At 40.5% G+C, this 20,294-nt stretch overlaps 1 protein-coding gene across 2 annotated transcripts; it reads left to right on the top strand.

Annotated features, from left to right (window-relative positions):
• Nucleotides 1-823: 823 nt before the first annotated feature.
• LOC112560867 lies at nucleotides 824-20,239 on the top strand. 2 transcript variants are annotated; one of them, XM_025232962.1, is made up of 19 exons: nucleotides 824-871; nucleotides 1,671-1,891; nucleotides 2,106-2,249; nucleotides 4,875-4,945; nucleotides 5,628-5,814; nucleotides 6,359-6,433; nucleotides 7,000-7,091; nucleotides 7,632-7,705; nucleotides 8,076-8,137; nucleotides 10,712-10,795; nucleotides 13,207-13,271; nucleotides 13,506-13,583; nucleotides 14,545-14,605; nucleotides 14,784-14,928; nucleotides 15,318-15,470; nucleotides 15,766-16,442; nucleotides 16,681-16,731; nucleotides 17,057-17,146; nucleotides 18,169-20,239. In XM_025232962.1, exons 2-19 carry the CDS (start codon nucleotides 1,784-1,786, stop codon nucleotides 18,334-18,336), a joined length of 2,385 nt encoding a protein of 794 aa, XP_025088747.1. In that variant the 5' UTR covers nucleotides 824-871; nucleotides 1,671-1,783; the 3' UTR covers nucleotides 18,337-20,239. The 2 variants fall into 2 exon arrangements, with proteins under 2 accessions (XP_025088747.1, XP_025088748.1); XM_025232963.1 differs by lacking the exons at nucleotides 824-871; nucleotides 1,671-1,891; nucleotides 2,106-2,249 and adding an exon at nucleotides 3,977-4,686.
• Nucleotides 20,240-20,294: the final 55 nt, after the last annotated feature.

Here is a 20,294-nt window from a genome sequence, read left to right as displayed (position 1 = left end):
GAATAGATGGACGGACATTACTTCTATTTTTCATGTATGCTATGTATGCCCCTACAAACTTAAATAGAAGTAAATAGACTGTTGATAGGTTTATGTATGGGTCTTTGTGTTTGTATCCCACTCAGCTGTGCATCGTACAGAAGACCATACTTTATGGATCGTCATGCTACTCTTAACTGCATCATAGCGACTTCCTATATATATAATTATATATTGCTGGTTATTACAAGGCATCAGAATGATGAATGGTTCGCTCTGTCGAAATAGCAGCATTCTCTATACATCGCAGGATTTTTACAGAACATTTGGAGAGGCTAATGATACCTCACACACACGCATCTGTACATAACCTTCTTCCTGATAAGTGTTTGTGTGTGTGTGTGTGTGTTTGTGTGTGTGTCCATGTTTTCCTGTACTGGTTCTGATCAGATTGTGCTGTACGTTTTTCGCATATACCTCTATATATATATACCAACTTCTCTCTCTCTCTTTCTTTCTTTCTTTCTTTCTCCTACCCTTCCTTGCTGTGTATAGATACATGACACGTTATTCCAGTGCCAACAACCTTCTTGTTTTCCTTTACTTCATAGAGGCAATGTTTTATTAGTTTCAGTGTCATTCCCGACATCGATTAGATTCCTCCAACATATCCTCCATGTGGCATCTTTAACGTCTACTGTTCTATTTACTTCTGTGATGCATGAATTTTTTAACACCAGTCATTGATTACAAACTTTCTTTCGAACACACTAAGTCTGCTATTTATGACAAGAGTAGCAGTTGCTAGAGATATCACGTTTTCTTTGTTTATAGAAGTAGCTGTGTGGAATCGTCGTCGTGGGTGAAGGCAACAATATTTCTTCATTCGTTGGTATGGTGATCTATATTTTTGTTGCACACAATGAATAAATTTATTGACAGCTACAAGCACACACATACAGAGTAGTCTGCTGATGATTGTTTGAACTCCCTTGTAGACAGGTTTCATGTTTTCTAGGACGTTTGTTTTTGTGTTTCTCTTTACTTTTATTTGTTCTTGTCCAAGCAGATGCAAGTATTGTTTGTTTCCAGACATTCTGAGTGTCGGTATGCTCTTTAATAGTTTAATTCGGCGGTCAATCTGCAACAAAAACAAAACTCTAGTGAGCTTGTTGAAGACTCTTTGTTTCCATTTATTCAAGTTAATTGTTGGTGTATATTTATACAACCATGGTCCATTCTTTATTTACTTAATTTCTCACTATCTGACTTCTACACATACTAGTGAGACTTTTCATTATTATGACTGAAGATTTCTGTTCACTCGGCTGTCGGGAAAACAAATCTGAGGCAGCAGGTCTTCATGGAGCATGTTCTACTCTCCTTTCTCCCCCGCCCCCAACACCACCACCACAGCAGCCATTTCACATACACACACACACAAAACCACAACATCTTTCTTTCTCCTCAGGTGCAGTGATGCACGAAAAACAAGCTCCCTTAAAGTTGATCAATACGTTTGAATACTTCCTCTTTATAAAGAAGGGCCGCAACTGTACTCACGGTTTATGATGAGGAATGAAACTCCGCTTAACACTTTGCAAACAGACTCCATTTTATGTAAGTGCTGCTTTATGTATAATGCATGTGATTGACTGGAGCGCTTCCTTGCTAGCACATGCCGTGTGCAGGTGACTGGTGTAGCAGGCGCAGAAAAAGAGACTGTCCTTGCCTTCCTGACGATCAGCATCGGTCTCCTTGTGCAATCCTGAAGTGGACCCTGTGATGGTCCGGACTGCTGGCCATGGCAACAATGTTTCCGATGGCATCCAAAGCCTTTCATCTGTCAGAAACTTCTAGCGATGCTGATTCTGACGATGAAACTGAGGTCATGCTGAAAAGAGCACTGTCGGTAAGAAACGGTCTTTTTGTCCGTATTGTGAGAGAGAGAAGGGGGAGAGAGATGTAAGCGTGAATGAAATTATTAATGTTCCATAACCCACATTGTCAACAAAATATGTAATGACAAAGGGTTCTGTGTGTCTTTGATGTCAAAAGACCACTTACAAGCATTCTGTTTCTTGCAGCTGACCACTCTATGTAAAGCAATTTTGTGTGTTCTGCAGCTGACCACTAAACACAGACTCAAGTCCATGATTGGTGAGGCCGTGCGGCTGACCAGGGGCAACACGACTGAGACACGAGACTTCACGGACGTCCAGGCTGCGAGACTTCTGTGCCTGGACAGGACTTACATCCAGGACACAGAGGTAGCCACTGTCTCTGCGTTACTTCGTGTCTGTGGTGATGTTCAATGTGCATGTGTGTATGTTTGTCTGTTTGCGATGTCCTTCTCTGTCACATGATGACATACCTACCGATGCATATAAAGCGCCTTGAGCTTGCTTCCGTGTAGAGGAATGCGCTAAATAAATCTTCTACTACTACCACCACCACCATCATCGTCGTCGTCGTCGTCGTCGTCGCCGTCGTCGTCATCATCATCATCGACATCATCTTCGACATCATCTTCGACATCATTATTATTTTTAAAGAGACTAAAGACAAGGTTGGTATCATACAAAATGTACACGCCACATATTTAACGACTGCAACCAGCTCAGACTTCTGATTTCTTAGCTTGCATCGGCAATGTCTGAGGCGACTTGATGTCTAATTCAATTGATTTTTTTTCTTTATCCAATACATCACTACCAAATTCAATTACCAGCGGTGTGTTTTTGTTTTCTTGTTTTCTTTCATTTTAACAAATATCCCGTAAACCTCTCAATCTCCTCTCGAGATTGCCTGCAGAAAATTATAATACGACGGTGTCGACAACAGCACACAGGTACAAATCTGATGAAAGAAACTTGATCATCGAACGGCGCTGGTTCTCAAGAGGCTCTTGTCTGTGTCGTACAGTAATCTCGCGAAGAGTTCACTGACAAAGGGAAGGATCGTTGCATGACAATGGCAACGGAAGGTCAATAAGTCTGTCTTATCTACCTGCCACTTGCCGCTATTGGGGAAGGAAATATGAATGTGCGTTACCCTCAGTCGGGGTGGGGTGGATTAGGGTGGGGTGGAGTGGGGTGGCGGTGGTGTTGGGTGGTGATAGGGTGGGGAGGAATAAGCTTAGCAGTGTAATGTAACAGCAGGGGAGTTGTAAGGACCTCCCTAGCGTGGAATACCCTCGCCTTGTTTTTGTATCTCTGCATGGTAAAACTGCAGGTGTGTTCAATGTTCTTCCTTGCACTCAGTGAATCAGTGAGGCATCACCGGCTTGATATCAGGTTTATCGTGCTCTAACGTATGACTCAACGAGGTCTCACATGTTCTATCCCTGCAGATGAATGAGTCCTCACAATGTTGCGACATATGACTCACACGAACTTCATTTAACGGGGACCATAGCTGCTTCTTAATCTTTGTTTTAACTTTGGACGTTCTAAAATTGCTTTAGATGGTAACATTACTCTATTGCTTCAGATGAAATACTTACAACTTTATGTCCGGTTTTTTTCTAGTTTAAGTGAGGTCTTTCCATTATCACTTTTTTACTAGACATTGGGCTATGAGAGTGCCACAATTTTTATATTGCATCCGTCGGTCATTGAAAACCATCCATCATGGCATTTCTACATAGTTTATGTACTAAAATAGAAATTATGTAATTAATATGTATTTGTATATATATACAAATATATATAAATAAGAGAGAGAGCATTTAACTCTGGTTTGAGTCTATCTATGCCTTGCTTATGTTAATGTCTACACTTCCCACTTCACCTGAAGTAGATACCTCCACAGATGAGGTAATACCTGTTCTTCGGGGTGGCACGCACTAACATGTCCCTGCCTGGTTTCCTCTGTAAGACACCCGACGTGTACGCGGGTATCTACGCATTTTTATCGACATGGACGGTCGCTGTGTCGAACAATAAGAGCACCGAGATATTTTTTCTGAAACCAAAGAGTGTCAGGTGTACGTATCTATAATTATATGTCGTAGTCGGGTGTATATATCTTAGCTGGGTGTGAGCTCCCACTGTTAATCCTGTGTGCTTGTTTGCACACTGAGTTGGCGTGACTTTCTGCTATAACCGTCTTGACCGTTTGGATCTTAGTGTCACTGAAGTGCTGGAGTCGTTGAGGGCATGACGGAACGACTGTGTTATGTACTCGAGACACCCTTGTTTTAGCTTTCAGTCATTCTTCTACTGACTGCTTCAAGACCCCTGGCAGGCTAACCTTGTTGTGAAGCTTACAGAAATGGAAGACAGAACAGAAGGTAGTCTCGGCTACTTTGTCGTCGAAAAACATTGGACATGTGATTCGATGACTTGAATTGGTACAGATCAGTGACTAGACAACAATTTATGATTAATTCCGAGAAGTGCTCAGAGTCTGACAGAGTGCATTCTTCATACTGTTGTCTTCACATCGTCGAGAATCTGAATAGTGCAGACGGAGAGGGTGAGAGAGTAAGAAGAGCGAGGAAAATTTAACCAAATTGGTGGCTAGGACATATGACAGCCTTCGCTTCCTGATACGGTGGATGTGTTTGTGACCAAAACTAAATTGAAATATTAGAACTCATGATGACCTCTGAGAAATCTTGCAAGTGGTTGGCTTCTCCTGTGGGATGCACACCCTAATTTTATGACATATTCCTGGAAAAAGAAAAAAATGCATTGGATAAGGGTATGTGCACAAAAAACGCTGCTATAAAATAATTGCTTTCTACGCTAATTTTCTTTCCCTTGTCTGTCTGTCTGTTTGCCTCTCTCTCTATCTCTCTCCAGTCAGTCTATCTATATACATATGCATCGCTCTGAAATTATCAATATCACACTTCACTACTATTGTCCTTCTATCCCTTTTGTTTGCAGCCAGCTTCTCGATTCCGCCGGATGTCTAGGGTGGTGCTGCTGTTGATCAAAGTGTGCAACATCTGCAAAGAGTGAGTAGACGATCGCAGAAAAGCGACAACAACATCCAAAAATGCTTAACAGGAGAGGCTGACATGATTTACGACTTGCAATAATTTCTGTTCCCAGTTGATATCGCTTAGTTTTTTCACCTGCACTTTTTTTTTTTGTAAAATGTTTTTGTCTGTCATTAGATCAGCTGCTGAACTATTTAAATTATGAACTCGAGGCTGACTGCTCTGCCCAGACATTTTACTAGTTTTCTTTTGAATATTTTACTCGTCGTGCACAGTTGTTTAAAAACAGCCTCACCTATGGGCTTGTACCATGCTCTCTTGATGGCTTCTCTGATTGAATACATACTATGTAACTTGGTGATATTTTATCGTATCAAGCATGATCAAAACAAAGCCACGTGTTCATCAAAATCAATCAGATTTAGAGAACATTTGCAGGCATTTGAATATTAGGCAGTTCTAGCTCGTTAATAGTTATTAATTCAATTGGCTTCAACTTCTATTGTTTCTGTGTTTATTATAAAAAAGCACAAAACGGAAGGAGTAATCTGTTCCACAGATAATTTCCCTCGAAGTCGGGTCATCGTTTGACATAGAAATCTGAGATTATAGTCCCACGCCGACTTGTATCTTTGTGTTCGTGTACTAATCTTTCCAGTTGTAGTACCATCTGAAATTGTATTCTTGAATTGTTCAGCACTCTGAGGCGCGGTCTGAGGAAGGAACCTTGGTACGCACTGATTGACACCACGGTTGCCACTAGCAACCTTCAGAAGAGACGGAAAGGTCCCCGTGCCTTTGTCACCTTCGTCCCCAACGATGCAAAAGAATTGATTCAACTGACGTTTGATGCGGCGGACTTCAGCCGTGACCACCGAACCGAAGTAAGCATTTCTTCCTCCGTCTTCTCTCATTCTTTTGTCTTCTTCTTTTATTTGAAGAAGAAGATTTGATTAGTCCATTCTTCAACGTGTGTGTGGGGGGGGGGGGGGGGACGGGGCTGTCCGTGCTTGATTGAATACGTTCGTCAGGTTGCTATGATACGTGTAGCAGATAGATTATTTTCATCCTACGATCCTTGCTGGCATGTCGATGTGAACTTGGAGAATAAAAACATGCATTGGATCTTTCTAAAAAAAAGTGTTCCCTTAAGAATGTAATGCGATATCACCATTCTAATAACGCGCCTTCACAAAGCCGCTAAAGCTCAACTTCATTAGGAACCGTAAACTGTCCTGGTTGTTTCCCCTTCCTAGTTATGTCCCTTTTCTCTCTCTTTTTTTTCTCTCTCTCTCTTTAACACCCACCCTTGTGGAAGCTATAAGCGGCAGATGAAAGGGGCTAACACTACGGAAAACAATATTTCCTTTTAAAGATTTATTTAATGACTCACGAAGGGTTTCTTTTTTTAATTCTCTGTCTTTCAAGTTTATCCTGACTGACAAGCTGCGTGAAATGATGTCGATCGTTCCCGGCCAACGACGACCAGAGCAGATCGCCGAGGTAAACGTCTCAAAGAACAACAACTCTCGTTTGGACATTAAGTCTCTCCTCACTCCACCTCTTACACTTAGATGAGTACTACTCGTCGTAACAAAGTCCGTGTCCATGGTTTCATCACAGTATTTATTTGACCATGTCGTATCCACTGCTTCGAGAAAATTGAAATGGATGCAGTAATGTGTGGATTACCTACATCGCAACATAATAATATGATAATATTATTGTTCCTGTACTTTGTCACCGTGGCTTAGCTCCTATGATAGTTGATGACCATTTATTCAGGACATTTACAGATTATAAGCTCAATATTTCAGCAGAACTATCAGCAATATATCAACTTGTCTGTTTGCTCGTCTTCTTATCAGCTTGGTCTTTGTTGCTTCCTAAGCTACTCTAGTAGCCTCTGTTTCCATGCTACTCTAGTAGCCACTGTTTCTAAACTACAGAGATTTAAGCTCATTTAACTGTCTTATCAAATCTGTCATTTCCCTTTTTGAGAAATTAGACATGACACAAGATACATACTTTTGTTAATAGTCTGATTATTTACATTTTTTTCTGTATAGATACTCCGTTGCCTCAAAACATTGTCTACTGACTTTGCCAGCTACACCCTTTCAACGCAAAAGCAAATATGTCAGAGGGCTTTCTATGACAAGTAAGACAAGCCGGTGACATTTTATAATTAACTCAAAGATGTTTTTAGGTTTATACAGCATTATAGAGAGTATTTGATTTTAAGTGCTATGTTTAATTAAAGTGTTTCTGGGATTGCGACGGGTTGAAACAAGGATGAGATTTTTCACAGAACACAAACGATGACAAAGGGACTTTAGAATAGTGACTATAAGGGCGCCTCTTACTTCTAATAAATAATTCTATTGATATTTTTTTGCTTTGTAACACTATGGACAAATCATACAAAATATGGCAAATCTGATGTCTTCCAAACCTTCATTTCAAACATATTGACAGTTATGTGAGTTTTTGGAAGAAATGTTGGTTTCCTATTTCGAGGTATTGAATCCAATAAAATGAAGGCTACGGAATGCTTTGCACGAAAGGACCATCACAAGAGCATTTTAAGAACATAATCATCAGGTATTGAAAGACTCTCATGAATCAGAAGACCAAACTGCTAAGTCGGTCTTATGTCACAGAGTGCATTCAAGTGTGTTTGTCTGTCTGTCTGTTGCAGGTATAGGTTTAACAGGGTGATCCTCAAGCAAGGTCACCCAGCCGATGGAATATACTTCGTGCTCTCCGGGCAATGTATGTATGTCTCAAAACCACGCCTAAAATAGTTTCACAGGACAGTGCACTATACCAGTCTTCTATTATTAAGTATTATATATTAACCAGTCTAATACCCGTTTAGTTATGAGTGAAAGTAGAAGAGTAAGCTGTGGCTTGTTCTCGTCGGTGACCTGACGACTCGTCTGCTGTCTTGTGAATACAGAAAATGGCGAGTAACCCCATCTGGTGTGGTCCATCAGCTATTACACCCGTTTAGATTCGAACGTCCGACGGTTGAGGCTGTTGGGCCGTTGTAGTACAATAGTGCAATTGATGCAAATAAGGTTACAGTGAGTGAAGTTATAGTTGCATTATTATCGTTGTTGTTTTTGTTTATTCATTCCAGTGATTGAAAAACACGAGAGCAAAAAGCACCCAAAGGAACTCCATGCGGGTGAAAAATTTGGGGTAAGCACAGCACGCAACTATTGTTTTAATATTCTCATTGGTGTTGTTTGTGTTTGAAATTAATTTGAAGTAACACAATTTTTTCTGTAATAATATATCATGTAATATCGCCACGACATCTGGACTTTCTATTCTTTGTAATATTAATTTCTTATTTGTCTTTAATCTTTCAGGACTGTCCATGTTAGCGCATTCGCACATTGTGAACATGCACATTTTAATACGTGTACAGTTAGAACACAAATTTATGAAACATACATATATATAAGAGAGAAGAAAATAGAGAGATAAGTAATTTAGTGTGGACTGCTTTTATTCTATAAATATTTCTCTCCTAAAGAAACACCTGAACGTTGCTATGTACTTTCAACAATCACCACTTTGACTAGTTCCTGTTTGGCAGTCCTCCATTTGATCTTACCTGTACCCGAAGCGCCAAGTACCTGCTACCAGTCGTTTAAAACCTCAAAGGCCGTAGTTATTATATTATTCTAAAGCTCAAGGCGGCGGATCGGGTTCACCAAGGCCCTCTACCTCCTCTGGCCTGTGTGTACATAGTCGTAGATTCGTTGCTTCAAAGAGCATGAAACAAAAACCAGTCTGGTACAGAACTTAAACTTGTTTGGGACGAAGTGGCACGGTAGTGAAGGGAGGGGCTGGGAATCGAGGGTCGGAGGGAAGGGGAGAATTTGAGTCACTATATCAGCATATCAAAACACCTTTGATCATGCTGTCACGTGCTACATTTTTTTTTTTTTTTTTTTTTTTTTGAGTAGGGCTATTGGGCATATAGAGGTGGGGTGCCCTGATATTCATTACAATTTATCGATTATTCTCGTTAGTCATTAGCTCTTCTTCGTGAGTTAATGATTTCCAAGTTCCAATGATGTGGCCAATAATTATTTTTCTTTGACAGCAACGCTGTGGAAATTTTCTGTCTTTATAGATCTGCTGACGTGGCTTTTGTAGTGGGTCTGCCGCGCGAAGCCATAAATAGAAACATTGACCATCAATACGTGCACATTTACGCGTGCGCAGGCTCGCGTACACATACACACACACAAGGAGTATAAAATCCACAGTGGTATTCAACAGCTGATTGATGGATCGGTCGTTAAAGAATGCATGTCTTCCGGTTGCTTCGTGCTCAGCCGAGCGATTGGTTCAGCCAGGCGACAATCATTATTTTGATTACGATCGCATTAAGAAGGGCACTGAGCTTAACCCCACACAGCTACAGTTTCAACGTTTCTACTTTATATATGGTAGACTATTCTGTCATAATTTTAAAATCCTACTTTGGTCAAGAAAGAAAATTTCTTTTCACTTTCATGACATTTCAGTCATAACCAGCATCCACAGTTTCTTGAAACATATTTTGAAATCTTGCCATACGTGTAGCTAATAATTTCCAGTGGACGGGTAAAAAAGTATGATAAATATCTTCTGCTCAACAAGCCTTAAAGGGCAACACAATCGCACAGCAAAAAGCGCTGGAAACAGCAAAACAAATATAAACAAAAAATATGCGGGTGGTATTTTGTGATGTAGAGGCACGATAAATATTCAATCATATCTGGATTTGTAGAGAAAACAGGAAGTGACGAAAGGATAATATTTCTAAAAATAGCGTCGTCTGCATAAGATGAATTCGAAAAGGAAAGATGCAATCCTCGGTCAAAGAAAACAGACCAGGACACAACGTGCTGTTGCTAAATGTTCTCTTCGACACTCTGATGAAGTTAGTTCTGTAAGGTAATGTCTACAATCACTAATGGTTTAAGTGTATCCAGAGATCTGTACACGGCAAGACGTTCTAAGCTCTGAAGTTTTGTGTAAGCTTGTAAAAGGCAGGCAGACCAGCCACAGAGCCGGCCATCAAATTACAAAAGGTAAAGCAACATTGAAGTGTTACACAGAAATAAGGGCCAGTACTACACTTGCTGCATTGATTGAAAGGTGTCAAGAAGAGAATTCGCCCCATGCAGGGTCTCAAAATCAAAAGAACCAATCAAATGCACGAAAATGTAAATGACAAAAAAGAAATGCAAAATAATGCTAAATAATGGAGAATAGTCAGAGAATAAAATAAGGTTTCTTATCAAGAAATATTTTTTTAAACGTTTTCAGCCGCTACGACTCGCAAAATAAACTCATTTTATGCGACTAAAAACGTAACGTTGTCTTGGCGAAGTGAATAAATAATTTATGACTCCGATTGGTCTAAGGTTGTGGTTCTGTACAGGAGGATTTCTCCTCTTGGTGCCATCAAAAAAGGCGAGAGAAATGCAAAGAGTGGAGCGATGGATGTTGTCGCCAACAGATCGAGGATTGGTTGTCGATCTCTTCCAGGGTACATTGTTGTTGTTTTGCTTAAAGGACCGGTTGAGGTTCCTTAGTTCTTTGGCTCGACGTATGACCCCATCCCACTCCCGACCTTTCGCTTTTGTCTTCAAGGAAACTCAGTGTTCCATAAACTGGACAAATGCACAAAAATAACCAGATTGCTAAAGCGTGTTGGGTAACCTCAAAGCACTTTGCCAGTGGAAGTGTTGATTGTTGCCTCTTTTGTAGGAAACAGACTTGCTTTGCTGCAGACGACGGCGCTACACGGTGGTGACGAAGACAAACACAGAACTGCTCTACCTGCACCGACAGGTGAGTATTGCAAAGGTGCTGCTTATCATGATAGACATATGTAACAGTGTTTTCTTCTGAATGTTTTTCTTCTAAGACGCTCATTTTCTAAGATGAATATAAATACTACATAAAAAAATAGAAATATTTCAAAGAAAATGCCAGTTGTAGGCCTCCTAAATACTAGGTTTAATACTGTAGTCATGCTCAGTGCTAAGTTTTGCTTTGTTCTCTTGTTAAATGTTAAGATTAATGCTATTTTCGTGTTCAATGTTTTGCAATGTCCGGCTTCTTGGTCCAACCTCTTACCGCTACACATCAATTCTGAAGTGTTATCAACAGCTTCTCTCAGCTCCTTTCACGAAGATTTCGTATCATTGCTGTGTCAACAAGCCTGGTCCGGTCAACAGATGCCTGGTCAATAAACAAAAACTAAAGATAGAAACACTAAAGCGAATGAGGAGTGTCGTTCCATTCTATCCATAGCAAACAAGCTTCAATAAAACGACTGACAGAGAGGAGTAAATATTTGTACCCGATCTTGCACTGTAGCATCTTGCAGCTTTATTTCGGAAGCTCTTTAACCAAAATACTCACAACTTGCTGTAAATTTCATCAATTGCACAGAAAATGTACGATGTGTTTCAGCAAAGTTGGACCAGAAGTATCCCCTCCTCGATGCTGCCGCTTAGAGCTTTCTCAACCTCCCTACGAAAGGTCCTCAGAAAAAAAAAGAACTTTAAGGAATCTTTCAAAACAGATAACTTTTGTCCTTTTGAACAAAAGAACGAACAAAGTTTGCGTTTGATAGTATATATAAACCTATATTTCCCTATGACGTTATGACCTTTGTTCGGGTCATTCATTCTTTTCCAGTAAGCTGTCCAGAAGCTACCTTTTTTATTTAATAGTCCCTGAAATGTTCAGTGTCAGGTAGTCATTGTAAACTTCTGGTATGGCAGTCCAAGCTGATCAACAGAGCATGACAGTGCTGCGTGACGTTATTAGCTGCTCAGCCGTCTGCCCTCGTGGTATATCTTTACACAAAAGTGTCTTTGACGATGCCATGCTTATCGCTCGAGAGCGCAAAAGGTCAAGCGAGTGCCCTTTGAGGTATAGCTGGTTACAATAGACCTCCCCACACGCAAACACAATCACACACACACTGTAGCACCTAAGATGTCCAGCGATCATCGATTGCTGAGATATTGTTAATAAGACTGTTGCCCGAGTCGCCCACCAACAGGAGAGCGCGGGGCTGAGACTGCGACCAGCAAGCGGCTCAGTCAGCAGAGCGCCGTGTGCTCAGCCATGCGTGACAGGCTGGCGGACTCACGTGAGCGCAAATCGTGGCAACAGTTTACCTGTCTGAACACCTCGCGAGAACACTGTGCAAACCTTTACTGTAACGAGACAAGCTGATTCGTTTTCACCGGATAGAAATCGTTACGTTCACTAGACCTGACTGGTAAGTAGCTACGTCACTGAAATAACATTAAACATATTATGGACCTTGCGGACTGTCCATCAAATTTATTTATTTGTTTATTAACGTAGGTAATCTGTTTTCTTTACATCATCGCTCTTGTCTTCGTTGTCATTCCACATTCGTCTCTTCTCAAACTGTATCTCTCTCTCTCTCACTCGCTCTTACGCCAGATGTTCTTGGTATCTGTCATTACTTTTACAGCTTGACTGTGGCAGCTATTAATTTCCGTGGATAGCGAGAGCCTAGGAGCGATTTATGAGCAAGTTTTTCTCCAGAGACATCGATTGGTGTTTGACCCACTGACATTGCGCCCTCGCCTCGCTTTCGTGTTGTTGGTGCCGATTGATTTCCTTATCTCTAGCCGGAGCTTTTGTTTTCTTAGAGGTGATGGCGCCTGTGTTTTATCGTCTGAACAGACTTCTGCTAATCCTGCTGTATAGTGTTTTTTAAAATATTTTGACATTATAGTTCGTGATTATTTCTGGATTATGGCCAAGTCTGAACTGTAGCCTATATATTGCCTTGAGCGGTATATGTCGTAAAGGGAGTGTCTCGTCCATCGCTGTTTCCTTAGACTACCCAGGGGACCTCTTCATGGAGTTTTGAATAGTCGCATGTGGCAACTCTACAGGAGATCCTGTTGCTGTCACACCCTGTCTTTTGAACAAGATTGTTACTTATGTATAGTTAACCTTTCGCCTTTTTCTCATAAGGTGTAGTAGAACATGCGAAAGTGTAGTCAGATCACGTGAACTCATCATCATCCAGCTGTGACCTTTGCAAAGACTCGAAACAATTCCGAAAAAATAGCACATGCCACAGAGACTACACTTTTACAGGCTTTTCAAAAATTGCCCTAAATTGAAGTGGAACAAAATATCTAGTGTGAAATACTGGCATTTCTAACTGATTATTTCATGTTCTGTTCTGTGCCTTGCTTCAGGATTACAAAGTCATCTTTGACATGGCTGATGACGCTAACAACCTCAAACATCTTGAAATATGCAAGTACGTCCACATAATATAAACATGTGTATTTTATTATATCATCGCCTACATAAAGTGGCGGTCAATGTTGACACTGATGATCTTGAACTGTTGGTGTAACAGTAGTCTGCCTACGCGATAACGATGACGACAAAACGGAATATGACAACGAAGAAAATGACAATGCCTCAGACGACGACAACGACAACGACGACGATGATGATTATTATTATTATTATTGTTTGTTTTTTTCAGGCAGCACGCTGTATTTCAACACTTCCCGATGCAGCGGCTGGTGGAAACACCCGGTGTATGGAGTGTCGTGAAGTACAAGTGGGTGATACAGTCTTGTCTTTGTAATACCAGGCCACATGCCATTCCACTTCTCAGTATTTGTTCAGCCTGAATGTTCCAGCGCATTTTATTGTATACTGTCGGTTAAACTGAAGAACAATTGAACGTTAATTGAACGGAATTCGAACTTCCCGTGCAAACTTTCCACAGGGGACGTAAGTTCAGCAAACCGGTGGAGCAGCCTGATGGACGAATCTGCCTTTCTATCCTCACGTGACTGCCAGTCTTAAATAAAGTAGTTAATTACTCACTATCTCCTCCACATCCAGCCTTTTACGCCGTCACTTCCGGTGTCATGGTCTCTCTTTTTTTTTTTAAATGAACTGACACCATCATGCTCTCGCGTTAGGAATTGATGAGGTTTGCTGTTGGTGTGATTGGACTATTCTGACTCACCTCGCCTTGCCGCCGCCTTTCGCACGGACATAGTAAAAGGCCGCAGTCATGAGATTAGTTTGTGGGCGAAGGTGAGACTAGGCCGATCTCAAGATACGTAACATGAAAAGCCACGTAAACTTAATTGCTCTGATGATGTGAACATTACACTAATGGTTATTGCAAGCTATGCGTGTAGCTCCTGACAAGATCGATAGTTGAGGACCATAATTAATTTAGTCCCAATAGAAATCCCCAATCAATATTAAAAGAAGAATATTTAAACCTCATTAAGTGCACCTACGAAGTTCAAGATGACCGTGAAGGCTGTGCCATAAAATCTCAGATGGATGCAAGGATGTGATGTTAGGACAAAACTGTGCATTGAAATCTGTATATTGACGGGTGTAGAAAGTTTATGAAGCAGCAGAGTGATGTTCGTAGAAAAAAACAATCCAAAGCTTTTTTAAAAAACGCACACTATGCGAAAGAATCAAAGGGAAACAATCTTCGTCAATAGTCTTATCAGAGACTAGGATATTTATGGTTTATTTTCATTTTCCAGATTCGGACAGTTGATTGCAAGGGACGCCAACAATGTTGACTGGATTTACGTGATTAAATCGGTAAACCATTGATATAAAATATTTTAGAGTTGTAAAAAAAACTGGTTCAAAATGTGTCTCGTCATCCATTCCTCCCTCTCCCTGTGTGTGTGTGTAAATGTAAATGTGTGTGCACATGTGTCTGTGTACACATGTGTGGATAAGAATTTGTGTGTTGATAAATATGTTTATTCTGCAGGGAGAGGCTCGTGTTCTGAAATATCTCGACCCATGCCATATCGACGTCCAAGCCAGACGACGCAAAATTCAGGCTTTTCTGAACAGTCAGTCGCCATTCTACAGAAAGAAACGCCTCTACGACTTCATACAAGACAGGGATTACAGTAGGAGCACTTATTTGTCCCTGATTGAGAATAGAAAGATTAAGCTGGCTTGTGTAAAGGTAATGATACAGTAAGATTAGCGTTTGCTTGTTTAGAGACCGATACCTTAAAGAACGCTAAAAACATTTTTCCATTTAACCATCACCCTTTACGGGAAAGAATTAACTAAATAAGGTCATTAAGTATTATGAGAATAATTAGAAGTAAACATAAAGTAAGGTATCACATGAGAGTGGAAGATGAAAATGTTCACAAGTGGTGGTTAAGAAAAGTATATATTTACAAGGTTTCCTGGAGTTGGGAGGTATCTCTAGAGACAAAAAGACAAGCACTCACGCACACCAACGAGCTAACAATCAGGTTAACTATGTGTTCTGTCCCTTCCGCAGTTAAATCGTCGTACAAGCCAGCCATCTACCATCCTCAAGTTGTCAACCGCGCCCTCGTCAAGTCAGCTCCTCCTTCGACATCGCGATGTCATGTGACTTCATCGAAAACACGAATTCTACAGTCCAGCGTCAGCCTACCTGTCACAAAACAAGGTACCTGTAGCAATCAGCTGTCACCGCAAACATCTCTACTCAGCCACAGGAAGCTGAATTGAATTTGACCATTACTCCATTGTTTGGCTGAATCACGGGTTAATGTCTATTTGTCGTGTAGTTAAAATATACTAGAGTTTTGCTTCTATACTTGTATATTTCCCATACTTAAAACCCCCACAAATTTCCAAAAAATTATCAGGTCATATTGTTGTTTTATGCATATAAAATTACTACCAGAATTAACCCCTGGACCAAAGTAATAACTCGTCATTTTCTCCATGTTCTGTCTGAGGACTAAGACAGGCCTTCATCACGCGACCATCAACAGAGGCTAGACAAGGGAGACCAATCAGGCAAGAGTTATCCCTTCCCAAGCTCGTCATCGACGCTGTGCCGGCCTGTGAGGAAGTGGTCACTGGCAGTGAGTTCGTCGACAAAATCCACGCAGATGTTGAGGAGGACATGATGGTGCAGGAGAGAGTCGAACAACTATCCGTACCGTCTGCATCTCCCCTTGAAGGTTCCTTGATTGTCCCTCGGAGAGATCTCAGCGAAGAGAGACCAGAAAGACCTGATCAAAGCATAACAGACAGTACCGGTTGTGGTGACGATGTGAGCTTTGGACAACTTACACACGATAATGTTCGCAACGATAGTCGCGATCACAATCAGGTGGTCAAACAATTTCTGGAAAAGAATGTGGTACCTGATGTGGCCGGCGATCACTGCCGAAAAACAGATCCAGTGCATGATGGGAAGACTCAAAGTCCAGAGGGAGGGACTGGCACTTCTCCAATGGCACGCGGGAGGTCGTCCAGCTTTCCTAACACTCCGCTGTCGGGAGTAGCGGCGCCTATCCGCTCGCTCAGTGGACGTAAGATCGATTCTCCTTCTCAGGTGATTCAGGTGGGCAGCCACACCTTGCCAGCTTTCGTGCAGATTGAAACGCTGTATCCAGGACAAGTTTTTGTGAGTGCAAATTTCCTGTGTGTGCTGTAGTCTCGTTGTTCATATTATCATCGTCGTAATCGTCATCATCATCGCAGTCTCACAACGTTGTTGATATTAGCAGCGGTGTCGTTTTCTGTATGATTCTGATTGTTCGTTCGATATTGCATTTGACATTTTATTGGTTTAGCATAGACTGAAAGTAGTTTGGAGTCGTCTGCTGCAGATGTCTCAATGTCTAAGGGGAACTTTGTTTCAGGGACTTAGAGCTTGCTTAGATCCCGAAGAAAGAGGACCCACAGTCAGTTTGGTAAGTAAAACAGTAAGGACAAATATACGCACGAGCTCCTCTTAGAGAGAGAGGCACCAAATGCTTATTTTTTGAAAATGTTTCGATATTGCTTTCTGGGATGATACATTCCGCTGACCACTGACTCCCAAATACGGATCAAGAAAGGGCGAGAATGAGTCTTTGTATTTATCAACCAGTTTATTTCCCCTTTGAGTAGCTTAATGTGTATAAACTATATGGAGTAAACTATAAGAAGTGGCATGTTAAGTTGTTGTTTTGTGTTGTTTTTTTGTTTTTTTTTTTTTTGGTTTTCTTTTTGACAAGATGAACGCTTTGTTGTCAGGTGAGTGGGGAGTGCGAGGTGTTACAGATCAACAGGAAGTTCTTTATGCGCCACTGCGACGATGCAATCTACGGTCTCATTAGGCTCAAGGTAAGTAGCACTTGTAATAAAATTGCGTTGACCATTACAGACAGGTTGGAAGCCATGGTTTTACCATTTCTTACAATATATAAAACAATCAGACACGTAGCAAGCAGAAAGTCCGCCACATTGCGTTTTGTAAACTGGTTTTCATGAAAAAGAAAATTGGTCAGTAAAGTTCAGTGATAGAACAGTTGTCAATGGGCTCTCCCATGGGTTGGAACCTTGAAGGGTAGTAGCAGCCTACGCACAATCCTGATGCTATTTTATCTTTTTTACACACTTAAAAAAAAACTGTCCTTGGAATTTTTTTGATTTATTTTTCACTCACTTCCTATTGTCTTCGAGGTCTTAAAATTTCATCACTTACTCATTTTTGGTGATCATTTTAAGTAGTCCATAAGTAGGAAAGTATTTTTTTTTAAATTTCAGTTTGCGTGAATATATGCTGAGTTAGGGAAGATAACTGCTGTTCTATGACTAGTAAACTCTAGGTTATCTCCCCTAATTCGGCCTTTCAGAAAGGAATAAAGTCAGAAAATAAAACAAAAACCAATTACAAAACTCGAAAAAGCTAAACAGATTAATATAAGTGTAAAAAAAAATTTTTTTTAAAAAAAAACAGTTTTTTTGAAATGCACTAAAAATGGTCAAATATTTTTTCCTAAGGTCTCAGGATTGTCTTCAAAATATAAAATTTAAAATATAAAATGGCGATGCCCCCAATTGTTCCAAGATTGCCCCTTAGACTTTTATATTTGAAGTTATATGTATTTTTTTTTAAATACTGAAACCTAAGGAAAAAAATATTTTACTATTTTTAGTGCAGTTTCAAATAAAAGTGTGTTTTTAAACATTTTTAATACCTATTTTATTCCTTCTGTGTATGGTGGTGTTCACTACACTTGTTCAGTAGTATTTTGTACTGAGCTCAGATCTCAACCTGTAATCTTGGAAAAATATATCGGACGCTTGTAGACCTTTAACTTGTACGAATATGTATCAGTGTTAAAGTGAGCGCCATTTTTCAGCACAAACCTTTCCCAAGCGAGGAGGATCTAATTGATCGGCTGGATGTCAACATGCGGTGGGAGGAGTACAAACAGCGAACTCTCTCCAGCATCCTGCCCCAAAGTCGCCCAGTCCACTCTACTTCACGTCTACGTCATCCCAACAGGCATGAGTATAGTAGGTATTGAGCAAACATGCTCACAGGAAGTTCGGGTTCAGATGAGTAATTGATAATGACGGGTTCAATCACTGGAAGATTATTAATTTTACGTCGTCTCTCTTACACACCACCTAAAATGGCCGGAAGAACGGAAGAATAAGGACTCCATCCTGCAATGACAGAATGATTTGACATTACATTGGCGTGGTGACTGAAGCGCTTTTAATGTTCACAATCTCGCTTGCTGGCGGAGAGCCTAGTTTCAGACTTCCATCTGTCCCAACTCTCTAAGTCCTGGACCTTTTAACGAACAGGCAGCAGAGTTTCCGTCAATCGTCTTCTCTCAGATCCTGCTGTCCCTGTTCAGGTTTCCCTCAAGGCTGCTGCTTGTCTCCACTACTGTTCATACTGTATACTAGCAGTTATAGAAGCACTACTGATGGGAGATTTCTTATAAAATTATAGAACTCTGCCTTGCTGTCTGTTTTGAAGACTGGCCGTGATCCTTGTACTAGCCTGATGTGACCTAAGGTCACCAACTGTATTTACTGGAATATATGTGTGTATGTGAGAGAGAGAGAGTTAACTTGTTTTCAACATGCATGCGTATGTATTATCTTGAATTGCCCTTGTGGATAAATAAAGCTGTAATGAAATACACATCAAGCTGTTAGTCATATCACAGGCGTGCGTGCACATACCCCACATATACACACATTGTATAAAAAAGTGAACAAATAGATAACAGTGTATTCAACTCTTGAATATGTAATATTACTCTGGCGTTCGATTACCTCACACCATAATACACACTCGTGCATACACGTATCAAAGCACAATGCTTCATAGAAAACATAACAGCTGAACAGCAGTAAAACAAATAAGAAAAAACTGGATATGTAAGGACAACTCTCCTGACCTGCTGACAAAAAGAAAACAACAGACTGTGCTGGCTTGCAACATTCTGTGGAATGAAAAAATGAAAGTGGAAAGAAACAGAAATTAAGCCGACAGGTCTTTTATGTGAATGCAGTGAGAGAGGAACTAACGGAACATGTAAGCAATCTTTGTTGTGAATGTTTGATACTAGCAACTATACAAGGCCCCTCTTGAAATGGACGGCAACATGCCACAGTGATCACAGAATAAAGGACGGGATAAGCTCTGTTTACACACAGCTCTTATTATAACATCTTGATTAAGATATACCATATAATGAGACCGTCGTGTCATTCTCGATCAATATATACGATTAGTCAAGGCAGTCATATAAAAGCTGAATAAATTATGCCATCTGTCAAAGCAATTGCAATAATCTAGATTAAGTAAACAGCATCCATATGGTCTGTTTAAGCTTTTGAAAAAAAAGTACAGTCCGGCAAGACACTCGGTGTACATGATATGTTTGAACACGTCGCAATAAGCACATCTATACCTGTGGTATCGTCTATCACGGCGTTTTGCGCTTATTGTGTTGGTATTGCACTTGCCTACATCCGCAATCGCGACACCAGACTTCGACGTCTGGTTCCAAACACTATGATTAATTTTCTTTTATAAATATTTTCTTTCATTGCACTTTCGCCATAAAAGAAATTTACATTATTTTTCATCGCTTTACCAGCAGGAAAAACATTTTGTGATGTGGTACATTGTTACATCAGAACTATATTGTGTCTACGAATGAGACATGCAGTCCCGTTAACTTCATCTTACTAATTCTTGTGAGTCTCTTGCCTCCTTCACCCTACTACGTGTGTTTAAGTATTGTAAGCTTTGGTCAATACGTACTGGCTGCGCCCCATCCTTCCTCATTCATCGTATTTTTTTTTTAAAACCACGCCTGGGTCTCACAACCATTTTATCGCATTTAAAGAACGGAACGTTGAAAGTGGAAACTTTTGTTCTAAAATTAAAACGCACAAAAAAAATTTTCATGGAACAGCACTCAGTCGTAAAAAACGTTTAGTAGCTCTCAGTAGAGAG

This window comes from Pomacea canaliculata, linkage group LG3 (assembly GCF_003073045.1).
Source record: "Pomacea canaliculata isolate SZHN2017 linkage group LG3, ASM307304v1, whole genome shotgun sequence".
Lineage (NCBI taxonomy): Eukaryota > Metazoa > Mollusca > Gastropoda > Architaenioglossa > Ampullariidae > Pomacea > Pomacea canaliculata.
This window is presented reverse-complemented; position numbering and strand designations above follow the sequence as displayed.